At 34.9% G+C, this 22,588-nt stretch overlaps 1 protein-coding gene across 1 annotated transcript; it reads right to left on the bottom strand.

Annotated features, from left to right (window-relative positions):
• Nucleotides 1–5,406: 5,406 nt before the first annotated feature.
• Nucleotides 5,407–22,275, bottom strand: gucy2cb (guanylate cyclase 2Cb). Its single transcript, XM_016546036.1, has 27 exons — nucleotides 22,074–22,275; nucleotides 20,424–20,536; nucleotides 20,268–20,335; nucleotides 19,018–19,233; nucleotides 18,804–18,925; nucleotides 18,523–18,622; nucleotides 18,231–18,336; nucleotides 15,405–15,546; nucleotides 15,235–15,317; nucleotides 15,035–15,149; nucleotides 14,832–14,913; nucleotides 14,638–14,740; nucleotides 14,471–14,533; nucleotides 14,322–14,393; nucleotides 14,095–14,199; nucleotides 13,910–13,996; nucleotides 13,083–13,215; nucleotides 12,837–12,974; nucleotides 10,317–10,408; nucleotides 9,540–9,631; nucleotides 9,213–9,368; nucleotides 8,695–8,887; nucleotides 8,432–8,606; nucleotides 7,462–7,560; nucleotides 6,116–6,210; nucleotides 5,843–5,919; nucleotides 5,407–5,750 (listed from the first exon to the last, which is right to left on the bottom strand). Exons 1-27 carry the CDS (start codon nucleotides 22,273–22,275, stop codon nucleotides 5,552–5,554), a joined length of 3,228 nt encoding a protein of 1,075 aa, XP_016401522.1. The 3' UTR covers nucleotides 5,407–5,551.
• Between the last annotated feature and the right edge of the window lie 313 nt (nucleotides 22,276–22,588).

The raw sequence follows: 22,588 nt of genomic DNA, 5'->3' as shown, positions 1-22,588 counted from the left end.
TTTATTTCAGATGTGAGAATAACAGTGTAAAAGAACCTGTTGCAAAGAGAGCCAAAACAAAGCAGCCCACTCAGTCATGGAAAACAGAGACTGATGTTGACATGTTCCACAGGCTCTGAGATTCCTGCCTGCACAGGAACCTGGACCACAGCTAAGACCATGTGATGCACACACTCCCATGAGTCTCTTCAAAATGTTGTTCAAGTTTCCTGCCGCTGTTTTGGATATTGCATCCATGACGTCTTGACTCTTGTGTTGTTGTTGATTTTTTGTTTTGTTTTTTTTGTTCCTAATAAACTGTTTAACTGCACTCGCAAGTGAATCTCAAGTTATTTTATGTGATAGTTATATATATTCTAAATAAACTACAAACAAAAATATATATATACATTTATTTTTTCCTCACATTCTTTCTTGTAGCAATTACCTCTCAGTCACATACCTGACTGAAACAAAACTTCTCCAGGGCCCCAAAACACCCTCAGACCCCAGAGGGTTAAAGAAAGAACAAGTGATTAGATCTGACTGAAATCGCATATATGAATTGTTCATCATATGCACACTTCAGAATCTTGACGGAAGTAGCAGGTACTTTTCACCTTTATTATTTTTTTTAAAGGGGTCATATGATGCGATTTGAAGTTTTCCTTTCTCTTTGGAGTGTTACAAGCTGATTGTGCATAGATAAGATCCCTGAAGTTGCAAAGACTAAAGTCTCAAAACCAAAGAGATATTCTTTATCAAAGTTAAGACTCTGCCACGCCCCCCTAAAACGTCTCGTTCTAACACGCCCCCACATATCTATGTCACTATGTGGAAATATTTGCATAATGCGGCCCAAATGTTCACGCAAAGAAAGAAGGCGTGGTTTCAGTAACCGCAGTTAGTGTTGAAGCAGCCATGTCAGGGAGACGCTGTGTGTTTCTAGGCGAAAGCAAAAGCACTTTATTTGGCCTTCCGAAAGTAGATGCATTTAGGAATCTTTAAGATTACTTACAACAGAACAGCAATGCATTTTATGGACGACCGTTTCGTGAACTTAGGAGAGGAGGTAATTCTGACTTTGCTGTGACAATCTGGCGCTTCTGAATCAGCTACTGTTTTGTTATTAGTTTAAGTATTTGCTATTTACTGTTCAAATGCGGAGTTTTACGCATCGTGTGTGTGTGTGTGTGCGCGACTCTGTTCCCCTTTCGGGCTTTAACTGATGGTAAAACTAATGGCATTATTTACTGTCTTTACATTTATTTTGAAAGCTGAAGCTCGCGATTATGGTAAGGGGCGTTACATTTCCGACGCGTGCTTGTGGTGTTCGGCCAATCACAATGCACTGGGTCATCTGGCCAATCAGAGCAGACTGCGCTTGTCGGAAGGAGGGACTTTGTAGAAAACGAAGCGTTTGAGAGAGGCGGGGCATAGAGGACTTACAATAATGTACAGTATTTGAAAAATAATGTGTTTTTTGAACATTAAAGCATGTCAACATATTCTGTTACACCAAATACACAAAATAATGATCTTTAAAAAAGCATCATATGACCCTTTTAAAGTCGCAAAGATTAAAGTCTCGAACCCAAAGAGATATTGTTTCTAAAAGTTAAGACTCATCCACGCCTTCTTAAAATGCCTCATTCAAACACGCCCTCACAAATCTACATCACTGTGTGGGAAGATTTACATGACACCGCCCAAATGTTTACACTAAGGCGGCGTAGCTTTTATTCTCGCTGTAGTATTGTTGCCATCGCCGCCATGAAAGCTGATATTCCAAATATGGTAAGGGGCGTAACATTTCTATCACATATTCGGCCAATCACAACACACTGGATAGCTGGCCAATCAGCGCTTTTCAGAACGATGAGCTTTGTAGAAATCGACGCGTTTCAGAAAGGCGGGGCATAGAGGAGCAACAATAATGTACGGTATGTGGAAAATAATGTGTTTTTTTAACCTTGAACTGCGTAAACATTGAATTACACCAAATACACAAAATAATGTTCATTTTAGCAACGTCATATGACCCCTTTAAATCATAGCATGTAAATTTATAGGCGACCTCAGCAAAAAATTCACTCGCAAATTCATATTTTTGGTCACAGTCTGGAGCCCTGTATATATATATATATATGCTAAAAATAGCCTATTAATAGAGACCAGTCGATTAAAAATGAAATGCTTTGTTCTGAGAAAAAGTCATGCTTCATTTGTTTGCAGATGCCACTTGGTTTGATATTTCCTATTTAATCCAGTAAACTTCATTTTTAAATGTGACTTAAGTGTTTAGAAACTAAATTTGGATGGGTAAAAGGATTTTTTTGTCATCATGTTGTTACTATTATTATTATAACTGCATTTATACAGAGGAAAGAGGTGTTTGCAAACACAATTTTGTAGCTCTGTGCATTACTGGGTCAATTAGTTCTTATTCTGTCCCCATTAGCTACCACTATGTTCCAGAACTGTGAGCATAATTGTTTCTAGGCACAGAATAGTGAGGGGATGAGATGTGATGTCAAACTCTAACTGTGTAGACTGATGTAGAATCAAAAAGTTTTGATACAACAGATATCTTACTAGCGTGTCAGTGCTGTACACTAATCATATCTTTAAATTTGTACTGGTGTGTTGAACAAATGTTATCACTGCATTGAATTTCATAAGTAAGTTTTAGTTTTAAAGTTTATCTTCTATGTGTTAATAGCATGCTTTTATGTGGCCTTTTTTATAATCATACTGTGCCATTCATCTGTATTTTAGTCTAATAAATGTCAGATTATGTTGCTTGTCAGGGCACAGGTAATGTTATGTTTTATATTGAATTTTGTTCTGTAGGCACAATGCTCATTTTATTTAGTATGCTTTTGTTACATGTAATATTTTCCGGTCAAAAACGTTGTCAGTGTCATCAAAATGAAGTCTTTTTCTTTCCCTCTGCTTTCTTTTGTTTTGCACAAATGTTATATTTATGTGCATTGTTTATACCATAATTCCACTCTGATCTCTCACATTATATTTATTTATTAAATATGGGATGTGTATTGTCTTAATTGATTTATTTTTCTTGGTGTTAAAATTAATTGAGTTGTATTTATTTCATTTTTTTCTTTATACATGTACTTTAGATTCATACATATTGCATAATTCATACGTTTTGATTAGCAGTGAAAGCACATCTGCCTGTTGAAACAAACCCTCAATTTAAGAAAATGTTTAGTAATAATTACTAATGGCTTTCTGAACTTAAAGGGTTTTGTTGCAACCCGGGAGACAGACCCTTAGTAGTGTATGTATGCCAAAGAAAATTAGATTAATGTTTGTCTCTTCAGCTGAGAGCACAGAAAACAATCATGAATTAGATGTCCAAGCAGCATTGTTGTGTAAATAGTTATCAAAATGATTTAAATAAAGTTTAGAGTTTCTTTTTCAAAAAATATTCTGCTGTGTCCGAAGCGTTTATCCTGTTTATTATAATATTTACATGAAAATTAAATCTCATGTATGAAACATACTGTTACACGAACAGTCACTGAATAACTTTGTTGCACAGTGTTTAATATCGCCGCATGGTTAAACGTATTATTGCAATTGCATTTAAAGTTTAGCTTATTGCTGTGTCAGATCAGTTTAAGAAGGACAATTAGAAGTTTTTTGGAAAGAAAAATATTGAACCTAATTTCTACAACACTTGATAACAGGGCAGTGCACAGGGGGGTGGCCCGGTGGCTAGAGCCACTGCCCCTTTGCCCTCAGCTGATGGGCGTGTTTTCGCGCCCGCTCCGCAGCATTTCTCACGATCTGTGTGCTGCTCTCTGGAGTGGAGACCACAGTTCCCAATGTAGATGCATTACACATTACAGTCAGTGGAAGATTCGCTGAATTGGTAATTTGGTAGTTTGTTTTTGTATTTCTGTCGGTAATGATTTGCTCTCGGTCTTTTAAAAGTGATAACAAAATATCCACGTTCTTAGAATTAGAATGTCTAATCAAATTATTGTAACCAAACATTTCTAATATAAATAACACACAATTCGCTGTTGTTGACACACTTTGTAGAAAGAAAAAAAAATGCCTTCGCAAAAAAGAAGACAGAGAGAAAGAGCGAAGGGAGGCTGCTAAAGGCAGTTCAACATTGCAAACATGAATACAACGCTCCAGCAAGCCAGCAGGTAAATCATCATATAGAATATTTAGCAGTTTGTCACACTTTAATTCTTGTAATTAAGTAGATTTCCCATTACAATCACTTGTCTTGATTCTAGTAATCTATAACACATCATATTTTATTAAAACCATATTAACAGTAGGCCTATAAAATAGTTAAAAAATAATATAAATGTTCTAAATGAGTTTATTATTAGTATATAATATAGATTTATGCTGTAAAATATTAAATTAAATGTCTAATACTTATAATATGGCTTCTTATAAAAAAAGTGTTCCCATGGCTCAGTTTGCCCTGGGTTAGGGATAATATTGCTTGCATTTCAGAAACAATATGTTGAACAGTAAAGTTGCAGCCTTCCTAAAAACAAACTAAACAGAGAGTTTGTTGGCCATTAGGGACTACAGGTGGAAAGATATATCCGATTATAATGCGATGAAAAGCCTTTTCTGGTTCTTATCAGAGAAGGATTTGGTGCACGTGTACACTGTCCCTATCAAATAAACTACAAAATATGTATATATGATAAACTAAACCAGTAATATCACTGTCACGGTTCTGTGTAGAATTAACTCGCACGAAGATGAAGATGAAAGTAAAAGTCTTTAATATTATCCACACAAGGTAATCCACAACAGGAAGGCATAAGAAACACGTACACGTTGATGAGACCAGACAAAGAAACACTGAACTGAATACAACTTATATAGGGAGGATAACTGACAAGACACACCTGAACATAATGACACAATCAAGGGGAGACAGAAACTAGGTCAGTGGAACATGAGGGATCAAATGAAAACAAACACAATAGTTCATAACTGTGACAATCACATTAAAATTCCGGGTTATAATTCAGATTTAACTTAACTACAGTGCCTTATGATGGGGTTAAAATGCTGACTCAATTTACCCCACAGCATTTGGCTTACTTTGCCCCATAGCTGCCATATGGAAAAAATAGCTACTGTTGCTTACCAGTTCAGACTAATATTTAGCTAAATTATTTGCATGGTTTTATATGTTGCTAAATCCCCTATATGTATCATAAACATTTTTGGATGAGAGCCCATTCTTATCAAAACATCTACAATAAAGTCTGAAATTATTTCAGAGTGTGCTGTCTTCTCTTTTAATTGTATATTTGTAACAACTGAATCATTTGTATTAACAAGCACCCACCCCCCTAGTGCCCCTTTTTTGGTTTGGGCCACTGCCCCTCAAAATGTCTGTGCACGGCTCTGCTTGATAACAACTAATAATGTTAGATAACTCTATAATAATAAATCCAAATATACAGTATTTACATTTTAACATTTACACTGAAATCCAGTTCTGTTAGCAAGAAAGGGTTTTTGGTCCAGACGCACATGTGGCAGTGTGTTGGATTTACAGGTATGTGCTAAAACTGTCACCGGTGGCCAGGTGGAGATACTCTGGCTGCTCTGTGCAATCCATTTCCACTTCCACACAGAGCTTCCTGTGACGTGCTGAAAGGGTCTTTCTCTTCCACAAGCTGGAGGGCCGCTTCTCTAGACACGTCTTTATCATTTGAGACAGGTCCTGCTGCAGATTCTGGAAGTTTTCCCTGCCAGGAGGAGAGTTCACAATAATGAAATCTAACCAAGTAATGCATTCACAGTCGAGTTATGAGGATTGATCATAAAATGTTAAACTCACGCTGTTGGAGGTGTTGGCAGATTGTAATTTTGCCCTGTAACTCCCGTCAACCAGTATGTTGTTTCTTTTCCTTTACCCTGTAGTGTATATGAGGACCAGTGCTGTTATTGTAAGACAAACTATTTCATTTAATATTCAAAACTGAAAATATAAAAAAGCTAATTCAAACTATTAATAAATATCATAATAGTGTATAAATAATACTAAAATAACACTGATGAGAACAATTGTGAAATCACTATTTTACAAAACTGAGAGACAATAATCACACACCTTTAAGTAAGTTTCTCCTCTCTTTTCATACTCAAACTTGCAGTCTGTGCGCTGGAGAATGTTGATAGTCGACTGACTCGCATGAATTCGTAGTGCTGGGGTGAAAAGATCAATGTAGAATAAAATACAGAATAGCAGTAGAGGGATTTCTCACAATGCTTTCTTCGGTTAGGGAAAGATGGAGAACAGATGTACAGTACCACTCAAAAGTTCAGTAACATTTATTTTTTAAAAACTAGCATTTTACAGTTTTCCCTCAATCTTTCTTTCAACTTTTGGAAGGTTCTACAAATTCACTGGAAAATATCTGCCCCTTTGTACCCCTACTTGCCAATCAATCAAGTTTAGAAACATATATAGAGTTTGCCCAGCACAATCACTACCATTTTTTAACGAGGATGAACATCACAACCCTAAAGAGCAGCAGCTGCAGCAGTGCTGTATAAATACATTTATATTTGTACATTACATTTGTGTTACATGTAAACATTCACAGTTGCTTGTTGTGGAAGAGCAATAGGAAGATATGTAAGAATGTGTGGTGGTGTTGTACGGGGAAGACAACAAGAGTGTGTAAAAATGAGTAAGCGATGGTGAAATTTCAGTTTACATGTAACAAATTTCTACAAAAATAAATGTACTGTATAAATAAAGATCTTCATTTCCTTTTTGTGTACTACAGTGTTGACCTCTCCCAATACATTTTTACCTACTGTTGAAATATGTATCTAAAATGCTCAGTAAAATTCATTCAACAACAAAATGAAATTTGAATATAACACAAAAAGAAATTAAATGAAATCTGCATATAACAAATAGGCCTATGTCCATGGTAAAAAAAAAAACACCTGAACATTTTGACCAGTGTGGCTCACACAATGACAACAACGCTTTTCATTTTGGTGGCATTGGCCAAGTCACTGGCACAATAACTAGGTTTTGAAGCATGAATTAAATGTTTTGGGTGAGTTACTACCTTTTGCAGACATGCAATAGGGTTCTGATGTTTCAGCAAACAGTTTTGACAATTGCACATTGTTTTGACAAATGTGCCAAAGCAATTGAGAAAAACTGTAATGCAATTTGAAGTAACATTTTCTATTTTAATATATTTTAAGATGCAATATTTTCCTGTGATGGCAAAGCTGAATTTTCAACAGTCATTACTCCAGTCCTCAATGTCACGTGATCCTTCAGACATCATTCTAATATGCTGATTTGATGTTTATCTCTTATTATCAGTGTTGAAAACAGTTGTGCTGCTTAATATATTTGTGGAAATCAGGATTCTTTGATGAATAGAAAGTTCAAAATAACTGCATTTATTTAAAAGAAGCACTACTCACGTAGACCTGTGGACTCCATACGAGATGCTGTGTTCACAGTGTCTCCAAACAGGCAGTATCTGGGCATTTTAATTCCAACTACACCAGCAGCACAGGGCCCTGTGCGCATTAGACAGACATATTACAAACTGTGGGTTTTTAAATCATTTTCCAGAGGTCTACTTATAGTTCAAATTCAAATTTTGTCATCATTTACTCTACCTCAAGTTATTCTAAACCTGTATGAGTTTCTTTCTTGTGGGGAACAAAGATAGTTTGAAGAATGTTGGATAACCAAACACTTGTTGCTAGCTAATGACTTCCATAGTCTGGAAAAAATAATACAGAAGTCAAGGGCTATCAGCAACATTCTTCAAAATATCTTCTTTTGTGTTCAACAGAAAAAAGAAACTCAAAGAAAATACAGGTTTGGAAGAACATGAGGATGAGTAAATGATGACAACATTTTCATTTTTGAGCGAACTATCCCTTTAATTATCATAGACAGACAGTTTACCCTGATCTCAGTAATATGTCAATAGTACCATCAGAATTATATGAAATCATTTATAGCGTGGAAGTAGAAGTGGAACATCAAGAACCATCCTGTGATCAAAAAGTACATCACTGTGTTAACAGTCTAAACAATCTTATCACATTTCCATTTGGGTGATCACATCTATAGCCAAGTGATATGCAAATGGAGTATTATCATTTAGTTGTTCTTAATTCCTTTTTAAAAGGAATCCTCATTTACATTATGTGCAGGAAATCTAGTGTAAAACAGTATACGATGTTTGAAGCGAGACAGTTCTGGGTCACTGATGACTTCTTCATTGACATCTTCAACATCTTTTTTTCTTACACTAACCCTAATATTTAAACACTTTTTTTTTTGCTGCTGTGCCTTTAAGAAATGCCCTCTGCAATACTGGAAAACTTGAAACTATTAGTTTATAAGAACACAGTACAATGAATGACTGGCCGTTACCTGAATGCACACCGATGCGGATCCACATGGGTATCCCAGGCAGATGCTGTAACTGAAATGTGCCCATGAAGGACAGGATGTCCAGTGCCATGCAGCAGATATCCTTTGCATGCCTGTTCCCATTGCGTCGAGGAAGACCAGACACCACCATGTATGCGTCACCAATCGTCTCCACCTGAAAGAGATACATACATATCACTTGGAATTCCAGGACTACTAAGTACAATAGTGAACAAAACCCACTGTTCATTTGTCTGAAATACCTTATAGACATCATGATTGTCAAGGATGCTGTCGAAGTTTTTGTAGATGTCATTGAGCATGTCCACCACTTCCATGGGTGTGCTGAAGTGGCACAGTGTGGTGAAACCCACAATATCGCTGAAGTAAATGGTAACCTCGTCAAAGAGCTCAGGTTCCACTTTTCCTGTTTCCTTTAGAGAGCGCACAACAGGCCTGAAACATTGAGAGTTAATGATTTGATTAATCAGCTGGCAGTAATTACATTAAAGTCTACACAATTTTGTCTAAATAACAATAAAACACTAAACAAATGCGTTTAGAATGCAAAATTTGCAAAAATTTATAATTATTTAAAGATTAGCTACATTTAACTAAATTGAGCAGTAGATGACAGCAATGGTAATCTAAATGTAAAAATATCGAAAACGAGTATGTACAATTTAAAAAATCACCAATGCTGGCCAATAACCAATGTTACTGATATATCGTGCATCTCTAATAAGACTTTGCAGTGTTTTTCTGTTTGTTGTGTTCAGACCCTGGCAGAAGCATGAAGTTCAGGCAGTCCGCTCTGTCTCTCTCAGCCTTGTACAGAGCTGTGCGTTCCTCAACCAGCCGCTCCAGGTTACGGGAATACATCTGCAGCCGGCGGATCAGGTTCTCCATGTAGCTCTCATGTTCCTGGTTGTCCAGACTATTCAAAATCAAATCAGGAAATCATTTATTAGAGAGAGAATTATTATTTAATGGGAGTTTTAGATGGTCCTCATACAGTCTAATGGTCTAATGTGTTTATTGCACGTTCTATGTGGTTACAATCTCTGTACGATTTTTCACTGGTTGAACAAAAGCATATAAAGGTGACCTGACAATCTTCCATAGAGTGTTTTCTATCTTTTTGAAGTCTGGTCTTCTGTCTGGGTCTTCGTCCCAACAATTTCTGATCAGCATGCACACCTGGAGAAACAGATTACTGAGAACCTCGAAAAACTTAGATGACATGCATATCTTTTATCAACATCAAAATTTATATAGTATAAAGGAAAATAGGTAACACTTCACAATAAGTTTTTCATTTGATAATTAACCACATTAGTTAGCATGAAGTAAGAATGAACAATACTTCTATAGCATTAAAAATCTTAATGTTAATCTCAACATTTACTAATACATTTTTAAGATGAAACATTGTATTAGTTAACATGAGTTAATGCACTGCGAACTAACATGAACATATTTATTAACTAACATAAACAAAGGTTAATAAATGCTGTAAAAAATATATTGCTCATTGTTAATGTTAGCTGATGCATTAACTAATGTTAACAAATAAGACCTTATTGTAGAGTGTTACCCATGTTACTGTTTTTCCAACCATTTTTAAAAACGGTAACCCATCAACTAATTCATCTAACTAATTTATTGGTTCTGTGGTGGGAGAAAATTAATTTCTAAAAGCACAAATATTCCAAGCAAGCTTTCAAATAATATAAGATCATAAAAGCCGAATGCTTATGGCACATTTCCAACTGCAGGCGATTATATGTCAACTACCTGTATGTTTTGGCTGCTTTGCATAACTATTTGGCTGCCAATTAGTACAAATAACAATTTGTGTATGCATAGATACACACATACATACCTCTTGTTCTCTTTCACTGGTGTTCTCAAAGTTTAGATCAGGTCTGAAGAAAGAGGATGTCATACTAGGGAATTGCACTCTCGCCAGTTTCTCTGGTTAAAAAAAAAAAAAGAAAAAAAAAGTGGATCAGTAAAAGGAATTGTTCTAAATCGAAAAACAATTTCCAAATCTGTCTGAATTTCATCTGTTAAACATACACTACCCGTCAAAAGGATGAGTAAATTAATTACATAATCAACTTACATACAACATAACAACAACATAAAAAACACCGTGCTCGCGAAAAATGGCAAAAGGTTTTCTTGCTTCATTCAGTATCCTATCAGCTCACGAGCTCAAAAAAAAAAAAAGATTCTCGGTTCCATGATGAGTCAGTGAGTCCTTGACTCGAGAACCGTCCCTGTCGTGAACGTATTGTTCAAAGAGGTTTTGCGAACCGAGTCAAATGATTCACTGAAAAGAGCAGACTCAAATGAACGATTCTTTGGTGTAATCGTTGCTGGTATTTGGAATTCTATTACAAAACACTGCGTCAGTAATATACTATTATTACTACTGTTTGGAATGCTGAGCATTAGTCTGGTAAAGTTCAGTTCAGGAGAAAAATATAGATTAGTGACATCAGTCTTGATATTTCCTATCTGATCTTTGGATATCTGATCCATCTACTGCATCATTAGCAGATATATCAGAGCATTGATATTTGCTAGTGATATTTGATCTTTGGGAAAGTGCCAAATTGTTAATCCATTGAATCTGTTTTGTTTCACTGTGAAAATTACATTGGTGAGAAAAGTTCTCTGTCACCTAGGCTTCTTCATGCAATGACACCACTTGAAAAGACTGTACAGTAAGGGCGATCTGAATGTAACAGCATTCAGAAGGAGCCCGTCTATAGATCCCTCCAGAAGATATAAAGTTGGAGGAAAAGAGAGGCTCTTAGGATTCTCTTGTTGAACTGGAAATATTGGCAGATTTTTCTATTGCAACAGAACCACTGATGATTCAGGTAGAGGAGCCTGAATACCAAACTCCACTTGCTGGAGTAAAAATATTTCCACGTTCTTCAACCACAGCCTGATAATGAGGGAAATATGGCCATCTTTCTGTGCTGTGGCAGAACCATTTCTGGTTCAGTTTGAGGAGCCTGAACAGCAAACTCCACCTGATGAGGTGAAAAAATTACCACGTTCCTCTCCAACAGTAGCTCAACCACTGATGGTTCAGGAAGCACCTCAACATCTTTCTCTACCTGCTGAGGAGGAAATACTGCCATCTCTGTCCACTGTAAACGAACCGTTGACAATTCAGGTGGCACCTGATAAAGTGGAGCAAGAGTGTCTACTTGAAAGACGAAGGAGTAGAAGGACAGAGCAGGAGAGAAAGACAGACCCTTCAACTATAAAATGTCCAGATGCAAGTCCACCACCAGCAAAGGCAAACCTTGCTTGGATGGACACCAGCAGTGCACACAATACCAAGGCAGAGGAAGAGACAATAAAGAAGGAAAGAGAGGTTGAAGATAGAAGATACAAAGACAGAGCAGGCAGCAAATATTATTTCACCACCAGCAAAGGAAAAAGTGAGGGACATACAGGAGCCTGAATGCAGCAGCAAAATCAGCCGAAAGAAAGGATTTCTTTTCATTCATAAAATGGCAGAGAAAAAGGTTGCTGCAGAGAAAGAGAAGATGAAAATCAGAAAAGAGGAGAAAATACAAAGGAAGTTACTGTACAAAAAATATGTCAATGTTCCATCTATGAAACACCTGCTCATCAACAAACACAACAGGTTCAATAAGTCATATAGAACCTAGAGGATGGTCAATGTTAGACAGGTGGTGGAAGACAAAAAAAGAAAAAAGAATATAACACAAAGGTGGTGAGAGAGACAAGAAAGATCAGTCCCTCCAGGAAAAACCACAATATAAATCAAGATCCTTGTCCAAATGTTGTTCATGCCTTACTTAATATGTCCTGCTGCTGTCTTACATTGAAAAAAGAAAAAACATCAACATTTAGATAACTGAAGCAAATTAAAAAGAAAAACTTTTTCTAAAATATTTCTGCTTTCAAATATTTAATCTGTAGACAAAAATAAAATCTCTTATCTAATTGTAGGTCTGTGGGGCGTATCTAATTGCGCATGATAATATTTTAATTCATAATTATATTCCATGTAAATTTGTATAATTTGCACCATATTTTTCATAAAACAACAATTTTTGGATTACTAAGTTCCCAATTTTAATCTTTATAATGCAAATATAAAACATTTTGGCAACTTTAAAGCTTCATTCCCTATTCATTGTAATTGCATGGATAAGAGCTATCAGCATATTATTCCAAAAAAAATCCAATAAATAAATGATTTAGTTCAGAATTTTCCTTTTTGATCCTATCCTTTTAAAATTAAACATCGCATGTAGCATAAACAAATGCATGCATGATGGGAAATCACCAGTAGGTGTCACCGGTGAATGTGTATTTTTATGCGGCTTTCTATAAATCTTTCTCTCACCAGTACGATCAGAGCAGGCGCTTGTATAGAATGTGCACTTTCTCATCATGATTTCCTGTGAAATTATAGCAAAACTGTACACGTCTCCTTTCTGAGAGATCCCCTGCTTCCTCGAGTGTTCAGGGGCCGTCCACAGATCTGAGACAAGCGGAAACACAAATGGTTAACCAAATAACTATTGCTTAAAATAACAGTGTAGGAATAACTGAGATTCTTTTCCATGATAAAAATAAACCACCCTTTCACCTTTACTGGGAGGGAGAATAGTATTGAAGCCAAAGTCTGCAATCTTCACTACCATACGGTTGTCAACCACGCAGTTAGTCGATTTAAGACGCCCGTGGACTGTAATGTTGCTTGCATGGAGATAAGACATGCCCTGCAGAGGGCAAAGAGTTCATGCGGAAAACTAGGTTAGTACAGTACATATACATAACTAGTCATATATTTTATAGCCTATATTAAACCATCTATGCAGGCATAGCTATATGCAAAGCATATACGTATGCAAATACATTTTACATTTAACGGAATAGTTCGCCCAAAAATGAACATTTTCTGAAAATAATGCACAATCAACACGACTCAAGTCCATCAATTAATGTTTTGTGAAGCAAAACCTGCATGCCTGTAAAAGACATTAAAATGATCATATAGGGCGTTTTAACTTTAAAACGTTTATAATCCATAATAACGCTTCCTTCATTGAAAAGGTCCATCCCCTGTTGTCCTTTCACATCAATACCCACCAACATATCTGTTTAGATCCGTTTTCAATAGTAAACCGTGCTTGATCTGTGCATATTTCTCTCCTGATTCAGATGAGATTACTTTTCACTGGAGAGAGCAATATTATGGATAGAGTATACTTGTGGATTCTCTCATTCTGAAGGCGCCCATTCACATGTCTGATGAAGAAACAAACTCAAACTACATTTTCAGCAAATTTTCGTTTTTGGGTGAACTATTCCTTTAAACAGTTTCTCTAGGCATAGCTATGCAATCAATCAATCAATAAATCTGAATTTTAAAAATGCTAAATGAAGTTATAAACACCTGTATCATTCCATTACCTTTGCAATGTCATACATGACAGAGATCTTAAACTGCCAGTCCATGAAGGTCTCTTCTGGGTATGAAATCTTATCATTGAGCGCATACTAAAAGAATAAATAAAAACATATTATAGTGTTTGTCTACTAAATCAGAATTTAAGATACCTTTATTTTCATTATATGAGGCTCATTGTAATACTCACTCTAAGGGATCCTCTCTCTCCATATTCAAACACGCCAAAATACTCATTGTCAAATTTGACTGTCCCATAAAATTTGGTCAGGTTGTAATAATCAATTTTCAATAGCTGAAATGGAAGTGGCATTATGACATCGGTTGTGAACAACAGAAATTTACTTAAAGTTTTCATCTTAAAATGATTCAGTGTCAGTGTTTTGTTATTCAGTGAAGAGAATGAAGTCCCAGTACCGCGTTGAGCTCTATCCTCTGTCTTTCAGTGAAGCTTCCATCTGTAAGCCTTAATTCCTTAAGGATAACAATCTATAAAGAAACAACCTCATTACAAAAACTCAGAGTAATGGAATAATTTGAGATAAAAGTGAGAATTTTTACAGTACCTTTTTATCATAGCGTGCACGGCGTAGGATGTAGCTACTATTTTGTGTAGAGTCTTCCTCAATCTAATGACAAGAGATAATTAAATATGTAACATTGTAAAAACATTTCATTTTTAATAACAATTTAGTATCAAAGTTTATGATAAACTTTGATGCCAGTGCATTACCTTCAGACTGATCATATTCCACTCATTCGACTCTAAAGGCATAATGAGCTCGGAGGAAATATGAGACCATCTTTTTTGCATGTGACGGTAATGTCTATTTTGCCTTTAAAATATATACATAAACAATAGTAAATATCTTGCTACATACAATTTCATAGAATACTTTTTTTTTCTTTTTTAAGTATCGCTCTAACCAGTAAAAGATGAAGGCAAGTGTACCCATGATCCCCACAACAGCAGTACACAATACTATGACAATGATGTCGGCTTGGAAGTCTAAATAAATAAATCATGTTTTTACATAAACAGCATAGTACATTTATTTCATAATATACAATAAAGCTTGATGCTTGAACTTAAACAGTATGATTTTGACAAATGATGGAATCCTCTATACCTGTGGGATCTGGCCGGTCTTCAGGCAGACGGAGATGAGGCCAAATGAAGGAAGGATTGCTGTCCTTTAGCTGTGTGTGGTTGGTGGATGTGTTGAACTCATAAAGAATCTTGTACTAAAGTGCAAAAGAAGTCAGTTTGAATGAATAATCACTCCACAGTTCCACAGATAGAGTGATATGTCTGAAATCTGTGGCATACCTCATTGTTGTTGTTAGTGTAGATCAAAGAAAATATGAGATCCCTGTCACCATATTCATCCAGCTGATAATCTCCAGCTATACCTGTGGTATGGGTTTTTCAGATTTGTAGTATCCTGTGGATCTACCAAAGCAAGTCCAATATTATGAGAAATGACCGAAGCTTTTTACCTTTGAAAGACACATTTCTGAAGTAGTTCATGCTGACAGACTCCATATCCTGAATTTCTGAGGACGGCATCTTCCAGATGGTCCTCATCACCTGTTTGAACAGCAGCACCGCATCATGATACGCTGCAATATAATCATTCATCTGCACACAGAACAGTGAGAAGATGAGAATTAGTACTTCTAGATCCATAACAGCGAAACATCAGTATGTGAATGTGAAAAAAGTGCAGTTACACTCTAGAAAATGACCACGCAAAACTAACACGCAAGAAGACCATATTTAAAACTGTCCTGCAAACCCTGCCTCTATCATTTATATTATATAACATTATATTAATTTTAAAAGTCTATCATAAAAATATTAATTATTTCATTTTAAAACTATGACTACCTAAACAAAGAGCAAAAAAAAAAAAACAATGTCGATATTTATTGTGTGAAAAACGGTTATGACTGTTTTACAGTTGTGGCAAAATTATGCAACAAGTGTGAAAATACACAATCATTGTAAAGTTTACAGTTCGCAAGGTTTTTTAATCATTTTTAAAGTCTCACCAAGGCTCCATTTTTTCAATCAAAAATACTGTAAAACCGTAATAGTACTACAATTTAAAATAACTGCTTTCTATTTTTTATATATTTAAAAATATGTTTAAAAATGTTACATTCATTCCTGTGATGGCAAAGCGGAGTTATTCCATTACTCCAGTCTTCAGTGTCACATGATCCTTTAGAAATCATTCTAATATGCTGATATGGTGCTCCAAAAACATTTCTTATTATTACCAATGTTGAGAGCAATTGTAATTCTTAATCTTTTTGTGGAATCTGTGATACACATCAGGATTCTTCGATGAATTGAACTTTCAAAAGAGCAGCATTTATTTGAAATAGAAATCTTTTTAACATTGTAAATGTCTTTATTATCACTTTTGATCAATTTAATGGATCCTTGCTAAAAGTATTAATTAAAAAAAAAAAAACATACTGACCCCAAACTTTTGAACGATAGTGTATTATAAATGTACTGTATTTACTGATTGATATTTAAATGTGTGTATTTACCATACACTACATGGACAAAAGTATTAGCACACACTTCTTAATTATTGAATTCAGGTGTTTCAGTCAGGCCCATTGCCACAGGTATATCAAATCAAGCACAGCACCATGCAGTCTGCATTTCCACACATTTGTGAAAAAATGGGTTGTTCTGAAGAGCTCAGTGAACTTTTGAAACATGTCAGTTCATGAAATTTCATCCCTGCTATATATTCCTCAGTCAACTGTAAGTGGTATTACTCAGTGGTGGACGAAGTACACAAATCAAGTACTTGAGTAAAAGTACAGATACATATAATAAAATATTACTCCAGTAAAAGTACTCCTTTTTCAATTTTACTCGAGTGAAAGTACAAAAGTACTCTATTTTTTATGTACTTAAGTAAAAAAGTACTGATAGATAGATTTATTTTGCAATTTTATATAGGCTACTTAATTTAATTTTATATTAGCACATATTTTTTACAATCCTACTGCACAAAATACCTGGGATTTTCCCAGAATAACCACTATATGGAGTCAAGATATATTTTTGTTGTTGATATGGACTACGTTGACGAGAGTGATGCAGTAATTTTCACTATGAAGCTTACACTGTGATGTACCTGAAACATTATTTAGTCGCCCAGAGTAAGATTTAGTCGCATATGCGAGTGATTTACTCGCAATGTAGAGGGTTGAGTGGGCTTAAATAGATCACCCTTTACATCAGATTTAGTTCACAAACAACTGACAGTTTTTACCTAAATATGATTTTCAGTTACAATAATTAATCCTAAAATTCGACATTAGTAACTTACTTCTAACAGCATCAGTGGCGCGCGCGGTTCTTACTCGTGAATTCATTCACTGGAGACTCGCACTAAACGGATCATTTGAATCAGTGAGTTGTCGACTCGTGAACTGCTGCAATCGGTTAATTCTAATTCGTGAATGAATCGTTTGGTGCGATTTGCGAACCGATTTAAAAGGTTCATTGAAAAGAATCAGTTCGTTCTTGAATCAGACACGGCTTCTGCGTGTCAGAGCACGTGATATATTATAAGGAGTAACGATATGTTTTATGAAATGTAGTGAAGTAAAAAGTACGATCTTATGCTTTGGAATGTAGTGAAGTAAAAGTAAAAGTTACTCAAAATAAAACTACTCCAGTAAAGTACAGATACTTGAAAAATGTGACAAGTACAGTAACGAATTAAAACTATTCCGTTACTGTCCACCACTGGTATTACTGGAAAGTAGAAGCATTTAGGAACAGCAGCAAGAAGCGGAAGATCATGAAGTCACAGAGCAAGGTCACCGAGTGCTTGCTTCTGCTGATTCCATCGCTGTACCAAAATTCCACTGACATTAACAAAAACTGTGCAGATGGAGCTTCATGGAATGGGTATCCATGGCTGTATGCAAGCCTCACATCATCAAGTACAATGCCAAGTGTCAGATGGAGTAGAGTAAAACACACTGCCACTGGACTCACTGGACTCGAAATCATGTGGAAAGCCTTCCCAGAAGAGTGGAAGATGTTATAGCCGCAACAAGGGACCAACTCCATATCCATGTATTTAGAATGCAATGTGGGTGTAATGGCCAGGCCAATACTTTTGTCCATATAGTGTATGTAAACGGCAAGTTAAGAAATAAATATAACAAGGCAAATGTGATTTCTGGGACAGAATGAATGTTGATTGAGATTCTGTTTGAGATTTCAGAATAAGTTTTGACCTGTCAGAACATAAATAGGAGATAAATAAAAACTTTACCCACCGTGTTGTTACCAGAAGTGTCAATGGTGTATTGTCTTGTGTTGGGCATTGTTAGCACCAGGACATTTTTCATAGCATCATTAGATGTCTCATTATAATATCTGTCGCTGTGAAAGAAAGTTGGTATTGTTTCTGAATTTTCAGTCATTGTAGACTTTTTAAATTAGGCTTTTTGAGATCAGCACAGTTATATTACTCACTTAGCATGGTTATCCATGCACATTTAGTCATGAACAGTAGATATGACATACATTACTAGCTCTCTAGATTAAAGAAAGCAAGAGCTGACTGACTTGTAAAGGTCAATCAGAAGAAAAGCGATTTCATTATCAGAGTCCATAGTGCCGTTCTTCAGATCCATGATGTCATCAGGTGTTCCACATAAAATGACCACTGTAAAACAGAAACCAAGTAACAGAAATAAATAAATAATAAACAAAAATTGCACTGCAACTTATCAGACTGTTGGAAGATTTTTGACCAGAGACACACATTAAGGCATACATTACCATAAGTAAAACATTTACAAACTAAGGTTGTTTTTCCTTAGTTTTCAAATAAAATAAGTTCTCACAGTTACTCTCCCGGCCATGGCTTCCAAGAGCCTTACTGAGGTCATCCTCTTTTCGCAGAATCACGATTTTCTCTAAACTACGGGAAAAGTTGCCTGAAGCCACCTCAAGTGCATTTATGTACCTACAGACAAGACCCAAAATTATACAGAGAACCATATGGGAATATCTCTTCTGTTGTTGAAAACTACTAATGTACAGTCACTACATACTCACCAAAAACAGTCCTCTGTGTTATTCTGTTTCTTGTATATGTACGCTGTTTTCCATTCAGGCTTGATATCATCTGTGACATTCCAAAAGTGAAAGAAGAAGCTGGAGATTTTTCTTGCTGGAGGCAGAAGTCGAGTCAGATCTCTCTTGAAGTCACAAGACAATCCAAAGCTTCCGGCTGAGATGATGGGCATGTTGAGGTTCAGACCAATCTCAAGACTACAAAAGTGGTCACACACAAATCACATGTTCTTCCAGCTACAGTAAACTCAGTTTCAGATGGCACGGAAATTGACCAAAGTTTTTGCTTTATGATCGTTTTCTAATCTTACACTAACTTTCAGTCATTAAATAGCATATTTTTTATTTTTAGTTTAGTTGGTCAACAGTACCTGCTTTCTAAGTAGTAATCTGCTACTCTAAATGGTTTGAGTTAATAACTTAATCCATAACTCATATCATAACACTTAAATGGATGTTATTGAAAATGTATTATTTAAATCTATATAAATTCAACTCCTTGAACTTAAGATTGCTTTTTTGACGAACTTAAGTAAAGTTTTATATGTCATTTCAAAATTACTTCTATTGTCTTTGAAATAGGGTTAAAGTGTAACTGCTAAATGTACTGAATGTATTTATGGTAAACTTAAATATACTTTAATGTAATTTCTATTGAAACATTCATCATGTATTTAAATAGCTGCAGTTTAGTATATTTAAAATATATTAATTTTAAATGTAATATTGAATAAAACACTACAGTTAAAATTATAATCCTGTGGTTTAGTATGTTAATCAAGACATCAAAATACTTCTTTAAAGCACAACAAAAGATTACTAAAACATAATGATTTAAAATGTAAATGTAAAACTTTTAATTGGAAACTATAACAAAGTGCAATTTTGAAAAGTGCAAGTGTTGCAAAACTCATTAAAGTGGACTTTTATTTAATTTATATTATCTGCAAGTCCAGTTTTTAAAAAAATATACTTTTAAGATTCAAAATACCAACAAGTGCATAAAGTTAATAAAATAATAAAAGTTAATAAAATTAGATAATAGATATAATATATATCATATATTATATCAATAGATATAATAATTAGATAATAAAATTAACTTTTTCACAAGAAATGGATTTCTAAGGATTTAGGCAGACCTAAGGATCTTCTGAGGATCTATAGCAAGATCTAAAGCAAGAAACCAAGGAAATACAGACAAAGATCTGTAAAAGTAAAATCTAACATACTCAACCATTTGGAAAGTGGCGTAAGTGCAGGTTGGTCCCAGCAAAGCACATCCCTCCTCCCCTGCATTCTAGAAAGAAATCACAACGATCAGTGGGAAGACACTTTATATAGTTTCTATAAAGTATGTCAAAGGAATTAAGAAGACCAGAACTGACCGCAAGATCATTTAAAATTTCAACCCCCTCACAGGCGCTACTGGCGCAGCCTTTTTTCAAGTAGTAAATGGTTTTAAACCCTCTGAATTTTACCTCTAATTGGGGATTCACCTCTAGAAAAAAAGGTGGAAAAAGAAACTAATTAGATTCAAACTATAATACCAATTTAGAATTAACATGATTATTTCAAACTGAACTACATTTCATATTTAAACAATAGTAGTTGTCATAAAATCTTATGTTTCTTTTGTTTAACACAATTAGGCTATGACTTTGCAAGACTGTAATTTATGGCAAGCCGTTTTAGCTTAAAATATTCCCAGTCTTACTCGTTGTAATTGCATTTTTACTATATAATTCAATTAAAGAGCTCTACAATTAAATTCTTAGTAACAATGCCAATTAGAGAGCTCTCTAATTAAAATTTTTACTAGTAACAATTCTGATTTGAGAGCTCTCTAATTTAATTCTTACTAGTAAAAATGCAATTACAGAGCTCTATAATTAATTTTTATACTAGTAAAAACCACATTAAAGATATGTTTAATTGCAGAGCTCTGTACTTGAATTAAAGAGCTCTCTAATTCAGCCATTACAGTAACAATTGAATTAGAGAGCTCTCTAATTTGAATTATTACTAGTAAAAATTGATTTAGAGAGCTCTCGAATTGTAATTATTACTAGTAAAAATTCTGTTGTAGAGCTCTGTAATTAAAAATGAATGGAAGTCAATGGAGACATATGACTAGTAAAAATTCATTTGTAGAGCTCTTTAATTGGAATTGTTACTAGTAAGAATTTAATTAGAGAGCTCTGTAATTGGCATTGTTACTAGTAAGAATTTAATTGTAGAGCTCTCTAATTGAATTGTTACTAGTAAAAATGCAATTACGACGAGTAACGCTGGGACTATTTTAAGCTAAAATGGCTTGCCATACATATGTCTCCATTGACTTTTTAAATTGCTCTCCAACTGAATTTTTACTAGTAAGAATTACAATTTAATTCGTACTAGTAACTATTCCAATTAGAGAGCTCTCTAAGTAAATTTTACTAGTAATAATTCCAAGTAGAGAGCTCTCTAATTAAATTTTTACTAGTAACAATTCTGATTAGAGAGCTAATTTAATTCTTTCTAGTAAAAATGCAATTACAGAGCTCTCTAATTCAATTTTTACTAGTAAAATACCATTAGATATATGTTTAATTGCAGAGCTCTGTAACTGAATTAAAGAGCTCTCTAATTCAGTTTTTACTAGTAAGAATAGATATTGTAGAGCTCTCTAATTGAATTGTTACTAGTAAGAATGCAATTTCAGAGCTCTCTAATTCGGTTAGAGAGTTCTCTAATTCAATTGTTACTAGTACAAATTGCATTAAAGAGCTCTCTAACTTTAATTTTTACTAGTCAAATTTGAATTAGAGAGCTCTATAATTCAACTGTTACTATAGAAACAATTGAATTAGAGAGCTCTCTAATGATAATTTTTACTAGTAAGAGCTGAATTGTAGAGCTCTCTAATTCAGTTTTTACAAGTAAGAATGCAATTGCAGAGCTCTAATTGTAATTGTATTTTAAGCTAAAAAGGCTTGCTATAGTAATTTAAATAGTCTCTCTTCATATTTTGCTAAGTTAGGATCATACTTTACCATCTTCAGAGATCTCAGAATCATTTCCAACAGCTCTCAGCACCGCAGGCTTTACAAAATTGATACTCCAGGGCGACACATCGTCATCCAATAAAATAACATTCATCAGAAGTGTTCCATTAAAGCAAGACTCTTTCATAAAGTGACTTTGCTTTAGTAGTGTCCATGATAGACATGCAAATAACCAGATACGGTAATCCATATTCAAATGTTAAGAAGGCAAAAAGACAAAAAATAAAGTCTCTCGGCCTTTGAGGTCAGCAAAATGTTTACTTCGAATTGGTTTTCATTAAAACGTGTTTGTAGTTGTTCAGCTATTTTCTGAGTTAAATCCAGCAGACTTCATTTATATTCCAAGAATGGAAAATGTAGAAGAAAAACAATAAAGACTTTTATCCAATCTAGTCTTTTGTCCTAGACAGGCTCGCTTTCACACTGATCACTCTGCTCTCACCTGAGCGTGTTAATGAACAACATAGTCAGTAGTCGTGTCTCAAAACCTAGTGTGCTGCCTA

This window comes from Sinocyclocheilus rhinocerous, unplaced genomic scaffold (genome assembly GCF_001515625.1).
Source record: "Sinocyclocheilus rhinocerous isolate Xijiao unplaced genomic scaffold, SAMN03320098_v1.1 scaffold820, whole genome shotgun sequence".
Lineage (NCBI taxonomy): Eukaryota > Metazoa > Chordata > Actinopteri > Cypriniformes > Cyprinidae > Sinocyclocheilus > Sinocyclocheilus rhinocerous.
Note: the sequence above shows the minus strand (reverse complement) of the source record. Positions and strands in the feature narration are given on the sequence as shown.